Raw genomic sequence first — 18380 nt, forward strand, 5'->3', positions numbered from 1 at the left:
ATTGCCCTTAGAGTTATATAACAATCCTTGAACTTTGGGTGTGAGTGCATCTGTGTTTCAATAGGACAGGTGGGGAATACCAGACATTTCTTATGGCCCTGTCAGGGAGGGACAGTCAACACTGTCTATTGGCTGTTGAGCATTTTATTTCACTTGTACATATAAGCTGTTTGTGAACTCTTATATTAGTAGTCTATGTAGAGAAGAGATGCTGACAAATTTATTGACATTAAACCTTGTACCTGACACTTTGAGAGTACAGTAAGGTGTAATGAGGTTTAAATGAGGCTTTACTGTGTGTATATATATATATATATATATACATACAGTTGTGGTCAGAATTATTGGAACCCTTGGTAAATATGATCAAAGAAGACTGTGAAAATTAACCTGCTTTGTTAATCCTTTTGATCTTTTATTTAGAAAAATCACAAATAGCTAACCTTTCATTGGATAATAAGAATTTAAAATGGGGGGAAATATCATTATGAAATAAATGTTTTTCTCAAACACACGTTGGACACAATTATTGGCACCTTTTTATTCAATACTTTTTGAAACCTCCATTTGTCAGTTTAACAGCTCTAAATCTTCTCCTATAATGCTGTTAGAGAACACCTGACAAGAGATCAGAGACCATTCCTTCATCCAGAATCACTCCAGATCCTTTAGATTCACAGCTCCATGTTGGTGCTTCTTCTCTTCAGTTCACCGCACTCATTTTCTACAGGGTTCAGGTCAGAGGACTGGAATGGCCAGCAGAAGCTTGGTTTTGTGCTCAGTGACCCATTTTTGTGTTGTTTTTGAGGTTTGTGTTTGGATTATTGTACGGTTGGAAGATCCAAACATGGCCCATTATAAGATTTCTAATAGAATCAGTCACTTATTGATTTTTTATCTGTTGGTATTTGATAGAATCCATGATGCCATGTGTCTGAACAAGATGTCCAGGACCTCTAGCAGAAATATAGGCCCACAACATCACAAATACAGCAGTATATTTCATTGTACACATGGGGTACTTTTTATCCCTGTGTTCACCAAACCCATCTTGAGTGTTTGCTGCTAAAAAGCTCATTTTTTAGTTTCATATGACCATAGAAGCCAGTCCCATTTGAAGTGCCAGTCCTGTCTGATAACTGAATATGCTGGAGTTTGTTTTTGTATGAGCTAGGAGAATTTTTCTTGAAATCCTCCCAAACAACATGTGGTGATGTAGGGGCTGTTTGACCATTTTTTTTTAAGGTTTTCTGACCCCGAGACTCAACTATTTTCTGCAATTCTCCAGCTGTGATCCTTGAAGAGTCTTTAGCCACTCAAACTCTCCTTCTCACCGTGCATTAGGACGATATAGACACACGTCCTCTTCCAGGCAGTTTCATTACATTTTCTGTTGATTGGAAATTCTTAATTATTGCCCTGATGGTGGAAATGGGGATTTTCACTGCTCTAGCTCTTTTCTTAAAGCCACTTCACTAATTTGTGAAGCTCAATTATCTTTTGCTGCACATCAGAAATATATTCTTTGTTTTTTCTCATTGTGATGGATGATTAAGGGAATTTGGGCTTTGTTTTCCCTCCTATTTATATTTCTGTGAAACAGGAAGCCATGGCTGGATAATTTCATGTTCATAATCACCCTAGAGTGCTCAAAATTGTGAATATGAATGGGAGTATACTTCAGAGATATTTTACTCTTAAGAATTTCTAGGGGTGCCAATAATTGTGTCCAACGTGTGTTTGAGAAAAACATTTATTTCATAATGATATTTCCCCCCATTTTAAATTCTTATTATCCAATGAAAGGTTAGCTTTTTGTGAATTTTTTAAATAAAAGATCAAAAGGATTAACAAAGCAGGTTAATTTTCACAGTCTTCTTTGATCATATTTACCAAGGGTTCCAATAATTCTGACCACAACTGTATGTCCCAAGGTTCAATGTAACACTTGACAAATGTATCAATTTTCAAAGATTATAGTCTTTCGCCAAAGTGACCTTTAAGAGGTCACTGAAAATAAGCCAAAAGCAAAAGGGAAGCAAATTTTAAATGAAAGCCACAAAATAGCTAAAGGAAAGCCATCTAGTTGGGACTTTTTAAATGAACTTAAAACAACAGCAGAGACATACTGTATAGCTCAACCAAGCTTTATTTACATGCGCAACATTTCTTATACAAACTAGATTACATTTCAAAATGGAGTACACAGGAAAAATACTCACAAACATCTAGTAGAGAAGCCATATGACTATAAGATAAGAAGTAAAAGAGCAAAGGTAATAGCAGAAGGAGGTGAGGGAGGAAGGCTATGATCAAGGTGGGATTTCTTGTGGAAATAGTGGTATTTGCTGATTATCATGATGATGGGTGTAGTAAATAAACCCTGTATTGTTTGAGGATGCTCAACTGATTGTAAATGGGAAGACAGGTACCTGTGTCAGTCATCTGGAAAAAGAAGAATTTTATCGTGTTTTTTCTTTTCTAGTGAAAGAGGTGTAAGAATGCATGCAAGGCAGTTTCTGAGACAGCAAAAATATTGTCTCTGAAAAAATGTACAAGGTTCAGATGTCTTGTAGGGGCAATTTACCAATTCATTGCGTACTGGATATCATTAGTTAAAAATTTGAGTTTGACAAATGAATATGATGAAGGCAAAGCTTTAGGGTCTGGAATCTTGGAGTAAAGCAGGTGTGTCAAACATATGACTAAAATTATGCATTCATTTATTATATCAATATTTTGTACAAGGTTTTACTTTTTACTTACAGTAGGACAGATGAACACTTTAATTAACGTTGGTGCATGTTCTTGCATGTAAACTTCTCTTGTCTTGTTAATGATGTTTGATTAATATTCCCTAATTACCAAATTTGCAAGCGTATAATCAAAAGATATGTGAATTGTGAAATAGTAAATTTAATCTGCTCTGTTTTTGTTTTAACACATTATTGGTTATTGGAGCAGCTTTATTCATTTATAAAATGCATGTAGTGTGCATAAAGAGTTAAATGCATACAGTAACATTTCGTTTGACACACCTGCTGTAAGCCAAGTCTGTCAACTCCCCAATTAGCAATTATATTATTTTGTTCAACACATGGACTTTGAAAGGTATATCTGTTTTAACACTAAATTTCATAAGTATAGCAGGATGTATACATATATATGCATTGCACACGATGCATATGTACATTTACATGCATGCATACAAGGACGTATGCAGTGAAGGGTAACGCTCTATGAGGGAAAGAAACACACAACATTAGGATTTGTACATGATTTGTGATAATAGTTGAGCACAACTGAACGAACAAACAAAAAGTTTAATAAAGTGACAAACCCCCCATAAAGACATCAAGAAACTGACAATAACACAGGATAGATTCCTGTTGCTTCATCTCCTTACTTCAGAAGACTGTTGTTCATGTACAAATGTCCATAAAACATTTCTGAAATTGTGTACAGCCAGGTTGCAGTTAATTCAAGATGAGGCCCTGATGTTGTAATGGAGACCCCACTCTCCCCTGAGCAATAGTGATGCATTTTGCATACAGGGACAGAAAAGTCCCCAAATTTCACTGTGTGTGTTTTGTGATTTTGGCTGCCAGCATCTCCTACATTTTCAAGTAATTTGGCAAATATATAAAAGATAGCTTATTGTTTTTGCTCAGTAAAGATGGCTTCCAGAGGAAAGGCCCATCCATCATTGAATGCTGCCATGATGCTAATTGCTAATGCTAATCAATTATACTATGTCCTCGTGGCCAGGAAAACACAGCTGGCCTTAATAATAGGACAGGGCTCAACACTGATTATTTTGCACCTGGTATGGCATGGAAATGTCCACTATGCAGGTTAATATTTACTTATTCATTACATTTGGCTACATTTATATGCGAAAAGTCCAAACATTTTTTGCTGGCTAAATAAGACGCCTCCACCTGCTAAGCTTTCAATTTTACCACTTTTTTGTACAGTTACAGACAGTACACACAAATTAAGTACTCCTTATATGGTTATATTCAATCACAAAAATGTATTAAGTATTATTATGAGGCAACTATATTTCAGATTGAGAACTAGGCTAACTACTGTATGGTAACAGTGAATTAAAAATGAAAGCAATAGTTGAAGTGCACCATGTTGAGCTACATTACTCCACCTGAGCTCTGTAATTTTTCAGGTTAAGTCTCCACCTCTATATTGATCAGTGACTACACAGTTAGTGCTTAGAGCATGACAGAAGTGACCAATCATTTAACAAAAATGTTAGGGAGAGCAGAGAGAGACCCCGGCCAAGGAAACTATGTTTATGACAAAAAAGCTACAACAGGCCTCTTTAAATTTCTTTTTAGATTACATCACCTCTAACAAACGGATAATTTCAAACATTGCATAATGTTGCATAATGATCTGTGAGTTCGCTGTTTGTTTGTTTCTTCAATGGGCAGTCTTTTGTTATAGTCTCGGTCTGCTGAACTGAAGGTAAACATCATCAGGATGTTGTAGTCAGATGGACATGTAAACAGGCATAGCATATCATCCAGTGCTTGCCGCAGACAGCAAACTTGGCAAAGGATACTTCAAGTTTGTTGGATTTTTTTTTGTGCAGGATATTTCTTTGTAGTTGTTATTCTATTGTTTGTTGTTTTCTCTGCATTTCTGATCCTAGATAAAGAGAAAGAAAAATAAGTAATACTCTGTAATAAGAAATGTAATAAGAAAAACAAAACACATCCTGTACAGTATAAGGGGCCATTCAAACAAAAAGCGGTTTTGCATTCCACTGCAGTACTTTTCCATTGGTTTCTCTATGTAAACATGTGGTACACAGACAGCTTTGACCAGTGTGTTTGTGTCTCAGGTCTTTGCAGCATCTCACGCATGACACGGCGGTCCAAAAAACTTAAGCTCAAAAACAGTGTCTCTAGACCTTGTTTCCATTCCACTGTGCTGCATCCTGCCTTTGTCCTGTTTGAATGGCCCCTATTAAAATATTTATTTCCTAATCAAACTGAAATTTGTTTTTATTTAATCAAATTGCCTTTTTGTTTCTCCATGACATGGACAGTTACTGTATGACTGCATATTTTGGCTTACCTAAATGACTGCCGTCAGCCAGGCACCCAACTTTGAGTGGATTGCTTCGTCCCGGTGAAGTTTCCCACAGGATTCAGACTAACGGCATTTTGCACCAACGCATCAAAGTTAAAATCCAGTCCATCAGAGTCCATTAGTTCTGAGCGAATTATGGAATCCACATCGCAATCCAGACTGCCGTTAAACATGTCCAGGTCCAAGTCTGATGGAAAACGATCAGTTCCTGAGGGGTGACAGATCCCCACCCCGTTACTTCCGTTCAGGCCAGAGTAAAGTGAAGTCTCGGTCATCAACATGGAGGGCTGTGGCTGGAGGTGCTGTTTTGCGGAGACTAAATTATTTGCATCGTTAGCTAGACTTTGCACCCTGTTGTTGGAGAGGGAACGCAAAGAACCCTGGACATTGGGCCCCTGTTGCTTGTTCTGGAGGTGGCTGCTTCGCCCATTGAGCACAGAACTGAAGGATGACATCATGGGATCATTACGCAGCATGAGGCCATTGCGAAGACGGGAGTTTTGAGAGGTGACAGCAGCGCTGGCCTGTGATATGAGTGGGTCCGACTGCGTCATCATGACATCACTATGACTGTGCGTGACCAGAGAATCAGAATTCAGCAGCTCCTGAAGGGAGTTCCCAAAACAAGAAACGCTAGAGAATGACGTTTGCTTGTTTTCCTGGATGGTCTGCATGGGCGTCTGACGTAGGCCTCCTGGGGACCCAAAAATGGCGTTACTGAATCCTCCGGTGTTGTTGCTCACAGTTTGGGATGAAGAGGAGCTTGTGGGTGATGTGGTGCTCTTGGAGCCAAAACTGAATGCAGAAGACCCTTGAACTACCTGCACTTGTGTGGTGATGTTGTCCAGCAGATCGACCATTAGGTTGTCAGCTTCATTGAGATTCATTGTGCCAGTCAAGTCAGCTAGCCCTGGAAGTTCAGCAGGGCACGTTTTGGAGTTTGAGGAGGATGACGAGGGAGGAGAAAGACTGCTGGGGCTGGAGTAGAGCATTGGAGACAGGGGTGGGCCATCTGGAACATCATCAAGCTCTGGATTGGCCAGGATAGGTGACAGGCGTCCACTCACAGTGCTAGCGTTGGAGTTAGTTCGTGAGCGGAAGTCAGTCCAACAGGATTCCAGTTCATCGCTGCTCCGGGAAGTGGGACTTCCTGGCCACTTGGACAGACCACCAGCAGATACATTCTCCAGCGAACCCTCCTGGGCTGCTTGCAGCGCTGCCTTTTTCTTGGCTGCACGCCCACGTGCAGTCTTGGTGTATTTGTTACCATTGTCCATGGAGACTGCACGTCGCCTTGGCGCTTTACCTCCCCGCCCCCCTTCAGGATTGATCATCCACCACGAGCTCTTTCCAGTCCCCTCATTCTGTACACGGATAAAACGGCTATGCAAGGACAGGTTATGCCGGATGGAGTTCTAGAAAGAAAACAGACAGAAAGCAGAGAAAACGGATGGTTATTAATCATACCATCCCATGATTCAGGAAATAATCACTTGATAAAAGTACCTTTTCCTATCTATCGCTCTGTCTATCTATCTAATGCACCAACATAATGCTCCAACCTGATTTATCTAAAGAGCAGGTACTTTCAGCACTAATGAATAGGAAACAAGTGGAAAATAGATGTCATTGTGTATTACACATACAATGTGATCTCAAGAGGCTGAGAAAGCACAATGTGCCGTGTAACTATAGTAACTTAGCAGAGGAAACGTTTGCAGAACAGAGAGGTTACATTTCTAAAACATTTTCTTTTTCCCTTCAATAATGTAGAAGGATGCACTAGGATATAAAGACATCAATTCAATTATATACGTTCTAATATATACTGCGCCTTATTATTTACAACTCTCAGACACAAAAGCTTAGTTCATGTTGATGAGCACATTTCTCAACTTAAGTACCCTGATCCGTGACTCACGAAATGTGTGTGTTGAGCTATGAGGAGCAATACCACGGATACCGGTGTTTACAGTGCCAAGTTTCCTTAATCTGCAAAGCTCATCCTTTCAGCCTGAAACTAATGGGACACTAACAATTTTTCTCTTTTAATGCTAAATAAATTACAAAATCCAAAACAATATCAGTTTTCACTTGTTGCGTTTAAATTTAGGCCAATTTGTGTAAATGCCTAGTAGTCAGTATGATGTGTATGATCTCTCTGCACACGTGTGTGTGTGTGTTGGGGAGGCTGTTAACTGAGCGCCCAGCTGCATACAGAATCTCTCTGGAACACAGAGACCTTTTTGTCCATCAGCAACATGTGGTAACAATCCATCAATGTCAGCAGACACGCAATACACACACAACTACGGCTTCGCTCACATTCTTCTTCTGAGAGATGTGTTTTGGTTATCTGGTGCTCTCTGTGAATGTTATTGCACTCTGACTGGTAATTTTTGTGATGTCAGGAAGGTAGTGACTATACAAACCTGTAACCAGCAGGCACTTTCCCACAAATCAACCAAACCAAAACCACAGGGATATAAACCTGCCAACCCTTATGAAAGAGTTAGATGGGAGAAAATTATATTGATTATGAGGACATTTTAAATATTCAGACAAACTAACTGTAGGTTTGTCATAATTTTGACTATGGATAATTTAAAACAGAAGGATAGATTGTTTTTGAACCTTTTGACAATTTTCATCAAATATCTTAATATTATGTACGTAATTTAATACATAAAAATAGCCCATTAGACTGTGAAATGTTTAATTCACTGTGATTTATTAAATCAGAGTTTTGGATCTGCGTGATACAAATAAATAAATCAAAATGACATTTTTGCAGATTTTAAATCAAGATCTGTCTTAATGCTCTCATTTTTACTAGATGTGAGAAAAGACTGTGGAACTGACACACTCTTTAATGGCCAAAAATATATATATATTGTAGTACACAACATAATATATTGAAAATTCATAATATATATTCATTAATTCTGAACATATTGTAAATATTCTATACTATATACCAACCAGCCCAATGGCATGTGTCTAATTTTTCCATGTGAATGCAGTTCCTTTGAAAGCTTGAAAGCCAGCAAAGAGCAACTAATCTCTTTCTCTTATTGGAGTTCACACACCATGCCCCATAACAAAACACAATTCAAATCTTCATAAGGACCCATAAAGTCCTTCCCCCCCACCCCCTCTTCATCACACACACATACCCAGCATTTTTTCAGCAGCAGGAGCACACACTTACTGCAGTAACTCAAGGCAGGGCCATTGTATGAATACGGGTTTGGCAGCTGAACATTTCACTGCGGTTGCCTTTCAATGACATGCAGAGTGTGGAGAGCAGTGTGTGTGTGTGTGTGTGTGTGTGAGAGAGAGGGTGTACACAGAAGTTACATTTCCAGAAATCTGCAGGAGTAGATCTGATTTCTTAGCAAACCCAAGTACTGGCTTTCTTAGTATTTGGTCAATGTGCCTTTGTATTTGTGAACAAAAGGAAAAGAAAACATTCAGAGTTTAGTGTTTATGTTTTTAGGAAGGGTCAGAGCAGAGGAGAGTTAGAAAAAGACAAAACAAGTTTGAGAGAGTTTGTGAGGGAAGAAAACAGAACACTTGAGCAGTTTAGAAATAAACTGAGACCAGTGTTAATTCTACACCATTTTGTTTTAGTCATAATTTCTGTCTTTTCAGAAAATGTCCAATATTTATAATAGTCAATAGTTCATCTTGTCAGTATGTCAATATATTTACAATAACTGGTTGGTTTACATCTACACCACCATTCAAAACTTTGGAGTTGGTACAATTTTTTTTTATGTTTATTGTTTTTTTATGCTCATCAATGCTGCAATTATTTTATCAAAATATAGTGTGAACAGTAATATTGTGAAATATAAATACAATTTAAAATAACCTTTTCTATTTATATATACATTTAAAAAATTACTGTATTCCGTGATGAGAAGTTGAATTTGAATTTTCAGCAGCCATTACTTCAGTCTTCGGTGTCATAAGATCCTTCAGAAATCATTTTAATATACTGAATCAAGAAACATTTCTTATTATCATCAATGTTGAAAACAGCTGTGCTGCTCAATATTATTGTGGAAACTGCGAATTTTTCCATATTCTTGATTCTTTGATGAATAGAAATCAGCATTTATTTGAAAATTCTTTTGTAACATAATAAAGGTCTTCACTGTCACTTTTGACTAATTTAATGCATTGTATAGCTGATATAAATTATATATAAAATGTTGATATCAAAAAGCCTCTCATCAACAAATATTTTCTTTAGTCAATTTGACTAGGTGAACACTATCGCTGACACAGCAGAGGAGAAGAGAAAGGCATTTTATGCACAAATGCAAGCACACAAATACACACACACAAACACACACACGCGGTCCAAGCATACTGACCCGTACCCTCCCACTCTCGCCTCGTCCCATTCCCAGCTGCCTTGACTGCTGGAGACAAGGAGAGAACATTCCATTCCATCCAACCAAAATGTGCATTTTCCGGCCAGTACAGGACGTCTCTCCTTTTGTGTGTGTGCATCTTATTAAAAAGTGTAAGTGTGTACGTTTGTGTGTGTGTTTGTGTGTGTGTGTGTGTGAGAGAGAGAGAGAGAGAGAGAGAGAGAGAGAAAGAGAAAGAGAGAGAGTTTGTATATGAATTGACTGAAAACTTTAGTGGACTGCATGTGGAGTGGGGCTCCAGTTCTCTCTGACAGTACATTCTGTGTTTTCTGTTCTCCTTCTTCTGTTATTCTTGAAAGAACAAAAAGGTTCACACTGTACGTCCCAGCCAACAATATATAAACTCTATAGCTAGAGTTTATCTAGCTAAAAGTCCAAAACACAAATTAAAATAATTGTGCAGGGCGTGCATGACTAACCATCTAGAAACAATTACATAACTGCATGCAAATCTATGGGAATGTTTAGTCCTTTCCCTCCAGAGTTTTTCACAGAACTAATAATTGGAGCGAATGTTTCCAAAACATGACCAGTACAAAGCATCTTAAGCATGTAAGACTACCCAAGTATGTGTGTGTTATGTGCACATTGCATAATGTGGCATGTTCAAAGACCTCCTTGTTATCCTGGGACTTCAGATCCAGGGGTGGTGGCCTTCCCAGCCCACTCTGTTTAGCCAATCACATCGTTCATATACAGGCACGCACAAACACACACCAGTTGTAAAGCTGACTTCACCGTAGCACTGTATTTGTCATCTGTGCTGTCCAGCAAATATACACAATCACTCCTAACTTCGATTTTCTCACATTTCCACACAAAGTATTTATAGCTTGCAAACACAAATATGCATATAAACATGATCACTCTGATTCAAGAGCTTGGCAACCACTCACAGCCACTGACTCATTGAGACGTCACAGCAGTATGCCTGTAGTAATAGTATTAGGTGGCAGGGAGTATCTTAGGACAACATTATGTGCGTCTCTGGTACAGATAGTCCCATTAACAGGCATGTGTCGTGTGCCAAAGAACTGCAAATCCCCATTCGTTCAACTCTAAACAAATGCACTGGAGATGGAAACGAGAAGAAAAGGAAGGAAGGGGTGGTGTTAAATAAAAATAAAAAGGACTTTAAACCCACTGTTCATTTTTCAAAACTTTCACCATTATCATTATTGTTCATAAACTGATGGTGTATATATACAGGGTTATTACAGTTAACCAAAACCTAGAACTAAATTACTGGGGGAAGAAAGTTATTTGAAATAAAATGCTTTTTATATTTTATTTTATTTCAGCCAGCTGCATTCAGCATTTCTCATTTTACTTCAATTTAATTTAATTTAATGTACTAAAATAACAAAGTAAAATTAAAAAAAGAAAAATATACAATTAAAAAAATAATTAGCTAGAAAAAAATAACAAAATTACAAAAATTTTAATTCAAATAAAATAGGAAAATATATAAAAAAACTAATTCTAAAATAAAAAAATTATAACAAATATTAATAAAACCTATAATAGTATCTCAATGAAACTAAAACAATACTGGTGTACAATTGTCAAATGTCAATATGGGAAATATCAATATCACCATATAAAAATATGTATTTATATATTTATAAATATCAATTGATAAATAATAATAATAATAATAATAAAACCCAGATCATTGACAGTGTATTCTGAAGTACATCTGTACAGTGTTTAAAAACTGCATTTAACCAATCCAGTGAAGAAGATTATGTCCTCTCTCTAATCAGGAAGTACTAAATGTGCCCTTCCTGTCAGGTGGTGATGAATGACTGAGAGAATTGTCTGGACCACATCTAAAGCTCAGCTATTTAGGTTGATAGACTACACAAGCTACGCAAAGTCTAGAAATGTAAAAGAGGGAGAGGGAAAAAAGAGAAAGTTCACTATCAAATCCATGATAAATGTGTACCTGGCCTTGGATTTGAAGTTCATCGTCATAGTAAACTCCTCACACATGCATGTGTGATAATCCTTTCAGTGCACGTCTAACGTGTACTTCTCTAGGCTGCTCAACTCACTTCCCACACGTCCAAACTCTTGCTCCACACCCTCTTTGGCATCTCTCTCGGAATATGAAAGACCCACGACCGACTAAACAGATAAACAACACTGAACAGACATCAGCCACACGTGTGATATTTTTAGCTCCAAATTGGAACACTGTGTCCCCTGATGTCCCAGGTTAGCCTAGCCAAATTGACAGAGTAGGGACCTATTTATTCATAAGTCTTTGCCAGACAGGTCTGCTAGTATAAGCTAGATTTCTTTTTCCAAATGTTATAACAGAGAGGTTTTTTTTTTTCTCAGTAAAGCAATAAAACTAGCTCTCCTGACTCCAACAAATCTGTTCTCAATCATTGCTGTATTTGGTTCTCACTTTATCGTGCCAGGGACCTGTTTGTCTAGCAAAATGCAAGCAGCATGTATTGAACAAGCAACACGTATTTGGAAGACTACAGCTGCGATATTTAGCTCATTACAAATGGCAGAAAGAGCTTGTGACATTTCAGTGAATAATCGTTTTTTAAAGGTTTGCCTCTGTAAAGTTGTCACATGCACAGTATTGCGTGACACTGTTGAGATGATTCACTGATGAATACGGTAAATGTAGAGTAATTAAAAAAAAAGGCTCATAATAGAACAGGTTTTCTTTTGACTCTAATAATATTCTCATAATGAATTTGTTCATAGTGGCTGTTGTAGTCATACTGCTGAGTAGCTGAAAACATTTTTATCAGTGTTTGGCTCCGTCTCTATGTGAATGTTTGTCGCGCTTATGCACATCTGGGCTGGATTTGAAAAAAGGCCCTGTTCTGTTTTATTTTTGTGGGTGTTTGTGTGTTTGGGAATGTGTATACACTGCGGCTTTTCTAGCTATGATCACAAAGACGCAGCTTGCTTAAGGGTCAAGCCTGTGTTTCATTTTGTTTTACAATTTCATTGTATGCCTAGATGAATTTCATGAAATGGTGTTGAAGTAGATTGTTGTTTAAGACCGAGTAATTAGCAATCAAAGCTCACTAATACTGTGTCTGAAATCACTCTCTCATTCACTATTCATTGGGCAGGCCTGTTTTACATTATTTACATATGAGAGAGACTAAGAAACATGGCGCAATGCAAAAACACAGAGCAGGATGTGTACCAAACAAGTCAAGATGACAAAGCCCTTATTAAGTGGTGTTGTTAAGCAACATCGCAACCTGCACATTATTAAATAATTCTGTGCAGTCAAAATCCATTCGAAGTTTATCTTTTGGCTTGTGTCCCTCCTTATGAAACATAAAGCACCTTTATTGGTGAAATATTTATTTTCCTCTCTCTTTTCATTTTTTTAAATAATATATAATTACATAGAATTTTTAGTCATATTGCCCTGGTACATGTGGTATGTTATTATTTTATTTTATTATATTATTTTATTTTATTACTTTTTAATTTTATTTTAATAGATTTTTCAAGAAATTTTGCTACATTAGAGTCCCCAAAATATGGATATAACTATATAGAAAATGAAATTGTTCACTCAGAATTCACTACAGGGAGGGCTTACAGGCTCAGTTTAGGTGACTAATTTTGAGCAAACATGACTGCCCTGACCTCAACTTTTAGCCCACTAAACATCACCAGAGGTACTATTAAAACTGACCCCCAGCCTTTATCTCCTGACCAGTAGCTAAACTACTTCTATTTGCGTAGAAACTTGCATTTTATTTAGCTGAGCTCGGTAAAGTATGGAGAGCCAGCACCCCACACACATTCCTGCAAAAAATGGATAACAACGCATCTAATATCACTGTATGACGATCATTTACAGTAAGGCCTGCACCCCAGGGACATATAATTCACAAGGGTCTCAACAGACCTAAAAAGAGACAAAGAAAGTATCGTTACAGCAGAGAGAGTGTCACAGGGTTTTCTGCTGTACCAGCAATTCTCACTCCCCTCCCCTAGTTCCTGCTGCCTTGACTTTTGGGCCGCATGATTTCCTGTTTCTGCTGATGTGACACACACAAACAAAAATACACTCACTGTGCTGCACGTGCATGCACATTGTATCACGCACAAATCTGGATGGTAATGCTCAGATTTTAAATAAAATGCTTGTTGAGTGACCAGGTGATCTACTTCTAAGTTATAATTTCATGGGAGTTTTTAAATAAATATCTAAATAACGTAGAAATCTACTCCTCTGGCTCTTATACCAATTTGGTATTTTGCTTTGCTTGAACTTTTTTACAGCCTCTGTACAGCATGTTACCACAGTTCTGGTTATGTATGCATGTGTTTGAGGGAGATAGAGGGTAAAGGAGAAGGATGATATCATTGGTTCATGCAATGTGGCTTCGGATAAGATGAAAAGTTCATGTTCTCTGAGTACACCGTGTAGCCTGAAGAGTTAATCTTGAAAGATAGAGTAAGCTATTTTTTTCATTAAAGTTACAGTTTTTGTCTATACAGTGACTGTTAGTAGTGTCCATAAAACATTGGACGTGGACAAAAGTAAAATAACTACGGTCGCCACAAGGGGGCCATCAGGTTATGATCACATGACTATATGAATATTATTCACTATTGCAATAATCCCGTTTTATTGGACAGGCTTGCAGGATAGGCTAAATTAAACATAGCTGACTGTAAATAAAGCATTTTTACAGTGCATCAATAACTAAAAAGTATATGTTGGCATGATGCTGAATCTAAAATGATCACCTTGACATAAACCAAAAATTGCTGAGTACACCTTTAACCTCCATTAAAAAGAGCCAAGAGCCTGCTAATGTCTTCCTTCAAAATAAACCAGGCTGATTAGATGATTAAGGATGGAGTCACTTTGGCTGCGTATGTGTGTTTGGATAAATAGGAGATTACAGTTCTAAACATAGAAATATTGAGACGTGCAGGAATACGCATACCATCCACCTCTCTGCCACTGTGTTTTTCCTTTCCTCATTTGCTTTCTCATTTATACACTGTAACCAAAAAAGCCCTGAAAAGCCTAAAAGCAAAGCATGTTTTGTCCCAAGCCAATCACACACTAGTTGAGTTGAACAAAACCCCCAACAAAATAACTCAATAAACAAAAACAAACAAACAAGAGTGTTTTCTTGTGCTGGGTCGGGGGTTTGTGTGTCTGGGACACGGCTGGTTTGAACAGCACAGTCTCTTCTCTGTGTATCTGGCTTAGGAGGCTTCGATCTGTCACTTATTCGTTCATCTCCCTTTCTTTCTTCACATCTCTTTGTTCTGGTTCTCTGAAGCACACATGGCTTAACCACATGCTCGCTAATGCTGCAGCTCCCCATCATGACGAAACATACTGAAACACACCGCACGGACATGTCCTTTGAGCTGCGTCTGTCTATTGATTTCCCCCTCCCCCTCCACACTTTCTCACTCGCTCTCACACTTTCCTTTCACAGAGATATATGACAATCCCTTGCACTCTATTCAAGGGGTCAAGGTTTCCCTGGTCAATGTGGTCCACTTAAACCTTTCTGGTAGATGTCATAACCACACAATCTGCCTTCAAAAAAGCATTTCTACACTGACAGCCATGCAAAAGTAGTCAAGTACTCTGATAGAATACATATATTTTATATTCTAATAGGTTACTGCAGGCATTCTAGACCTTCTCAGCAGCAGAATCTTGAAGGCGGTTAGTGAAGTCCTCGATTATTATGTAGGAGTCATAACCACTTAGCTGTTCAGTGACATCAGGAGAACATCCTACAGACCTTTGCCCTTAACTTCATTACTGTGTCGCAGGACTGGTCTTGCTCTTTGACCTTACTTCCACTACCATCAACAGCACTTTCTCCAAGTATTTCCTGTTCCAGACCTCATATACAGTATGTGCAATGGCCTTAAAAAGTATCTGAAAAGCAACTAAAAAGCACTAAAAAGCAGCTTGAGACCAGTTTGGTCAAAGTAACTACAAAAAAAAGAAAGCTTTGCAGAGAAAAAATATTTGCAGAGATGGCAATTAATCAAATTACTTGCAACTAATCACATATCATCAATATTTATTGATAAAACCAATGGCATTTTTAAAGGAACTAAACATGGGTCAGGGGAATGATTACAAATATACGAAAGATAATTCATATTATTATCATTGTGCATACTATTAGTCAGACTATTTTTAATCAGTGATTTAAGTGTCACTTAAAGGAATAGTTCATCCAAAAGTGAACATTTTGTAATCACTGATTCACCCTCATGTTGTTCCAAACCTATATGAGTTTCTTTCTTATGTTGAACATACAAGATGATATTTTGAAGAATGCTGGTAATCAAACAGTTGATGGTCCTCATTGACTTCCATAGTATTTCTTTCCCTACTTTGGAATTCAATGACCAACAACTGTCTTTAAAATTGTGAAGTGTTCAACATAAGAAAGAAACTTATACATATATAGGCTATTATTTCATCTGCTTACTGTGATATGCCTGTGTTGCGTTAAAACACAGGTGTCTGAATTATGCTGTCTAGGGGCATAATTAGCCATGAGATTCCAAGGCAAGCCACAGTTCATAGAAGACCTCTTGAGGTAAATTCAGCTTATTATGGACTGGAACACATATCTACATGGCAGTGGTATATCTCAGCAGAATCTTGAAGGCTGTTAGTGAAGTCCTCGATAATAGATCAGTCTCACAAGTAGGACATTTGGTTTTTATGCCTCCTCCTCTCCTTTCTCCCTTCTGCCATTTTGACTGGCTGACTCTTGTAAAGGGCTTTTCTCTAGTGGAACCCAGAACAAAAGCCTTCCAGTAACAACTCTTCTACTGCCCTGAACTCTCTGGCACAGCTCCAACGCATTCACACGCTCTCCGGCAAATTGGACTCCTTCCAGAATCATTACACACGCACACTCATAGTCGAACTGGGCCTCTCTCTGGAATTACAAAAAGAGCTTTGGAACTCCATACAATCAAGACATACGTGAGTGAGCACATATCACTGGTTTCCATCCACTAAAGAACACTAATACACAAGCAGGGTGCCAATCCAGAGGCTCAATCTCACCATGAAACCACTTTTGAAAGAGGTCTGTGCAGTAATCCCTCCAGAAACATAGAGAGAAAGGGGGATAGGAGGGGCAAAAAGTGCTGACAAGTTCTTCAGTTGAGGACTGGAGAGCACAACTCTCAGACAACTTGAAAAACCTGTATAGCAACCCTCCTACTGACACATACTGTACATGTACACCATGCACGCGCACACACACACACACACACACACACACACACACACACACACACACACCTACTCAGCCATCTCCATCCTCCCTAAAATAAAAAATACTTCTATTTATCAAGTGTCCTAACTGGATTTCAACTGACCTCTTACACAAATGACATAACAGAAGCAGTGCACAGCTGTTGCAAGCCTGCTCATGCATACATTTTTAAAAATAACTTTGCTTTCCTGCATCAAAAATGCTAACGCTTGTTCACCCACATCAGTGACTAAGGCCATAATTTGCTGATTTAAATAGTCATCAGAAAAGGGAAGTAAGTTTATGTTCTATTTTTATTTACAGACATACAGAAGTGGAGGTCAGATCACGAGACAAGACGAAAAACCAACAGAGGATTGCAGGATGTTTACTCTTAGGTTTTGCTTACAGGGTCCGAAATAACTGAATAATGTGTGTGTACTCTTAAGGTGTGGTTGTCAGCTGATGCTTTTTTTTTCTCTACTTGTGTTTCAAGGTGTCAACGAAACTCCTGTGTAAACACTGGATTTTCTGACACAAAGTTTATAAGGTCCTGACTGCCATTTAAAACAAATTTTAAAGATGGATGGATGGATGTCTAGGACAGACAAATGCAGCTAGAAAGACAGACAGACAGACAGACAGACAGACAGACAGCTAGGTTCTGTATTCAGGTAGCCAGTACACAGTGTGTCAAAAGTAACTGGATCACAAATTTCTGCTAACAATGTGTGTCTAGACAGACTGCTGAGCTTTGCATATGACTTGTATGAAATCTGGGTAAGGACCTTGTGCATTCAATCTGCTTAACAACAGTGATTCATAATTTATTGAAGTGTAGAATGTGCCCACCAGGCTTTTAGTAATTTTGTATTTGGGTATGTGTGCATATTTTAGTATGTGTGCGAGTTGGTTCACTGTAAAATGCACAGACAGAGACACTCATGAGATTCTTTGTCCGACCCTTTCACTCTTTCTGTCTAGACATCCAGCGTCTGGAGATATAAGAGAGTTGATGTTTTCGCCTATGCCAGGTTGCCTAGCACATGTGTGTGTGTGCAGTGGGAGCTTTTTAGAGGGGATAGCTATTCACTGCGGGTAAGCTTAGCAGCTCAACAGACTTTCGGTGCTTTTTGTGGCACGCCTTAGGGACTCAAGCTAAATTCCTGGCCATGCCAGAGGGAAGTGCTTTAGAAGTACATGGGGCACTTTCAGGGCACAGTCGTTAAAGAGAGATACAGAAGTATATTTTTGGACAACGCTCAAAGCCTGCTTTTCCCCCTCACCCTGGCTTTCCATTTCTCTCTCATTTTCACTGTAAATCCACTTCCTTTGAAAACACTACAGCTTTCCAAGGTTAGATGGTACATCTTGTTAGAGCAAGAACCACTAAACGAGACAGATTTATGTTTGCATCCTCGTGTATTTATATGTAGTGGTTTGGGCAAATTTGGTTCAGAGGTTGTGTCATAGGAACCAGCCATTGTTGACGTCTTCTATGGAAACAAGATTCTTTTTACAGGATTAAAAGAGTATCTGTGACCACGAAATACAA

At 38.3% G+C, this 18380-nt stretch overlaps 1 protein-coding gene across 2 annotated transcripts in view; it reads right to left on the reverse strand.

Annotated features, from left to right (window-relative positions):
- Window positions 1-2127: 2127 nt before the first annotated feature.
- Window positions 2128-18380, reverse strand: part of LOC306843917 (forkhead box protein O3-like) — a 29591-nt gene continuing 13338 nt past the window's right edge. For both annotated transcript variants that reach the window (XM_079375637.1, XM_079375636.1), the window contains exons 3-4: window positions 5101-6530; window positions 2128-4668 (exon numbers count right to left, since the gene is read on the reverse strand). In XM_079375637.1, coding sequence (XP_079231763.1) covers window positions 5115-6530 — 1416 coding nt within the window. In that variant the 3' untranslated portion in view covers window positions 2128-4668; window positions 5101-5114. The remainder of the gene's footprint in view (window positions 4669-5100; window positions 6531-18380) is intronic.

This window comes from Barbus barbus, assembly GCF_936440315.1.
Source record: "Barbus barbus genome assembly, chromosome: 24".
NCBI classification, from domain to species: domain Eukaryota; kingdom Metazoa; phylum Chordata; class Actinopteri; order Cypriniformes; family Cyprinidae; genus Barbus; species Barbus barbus.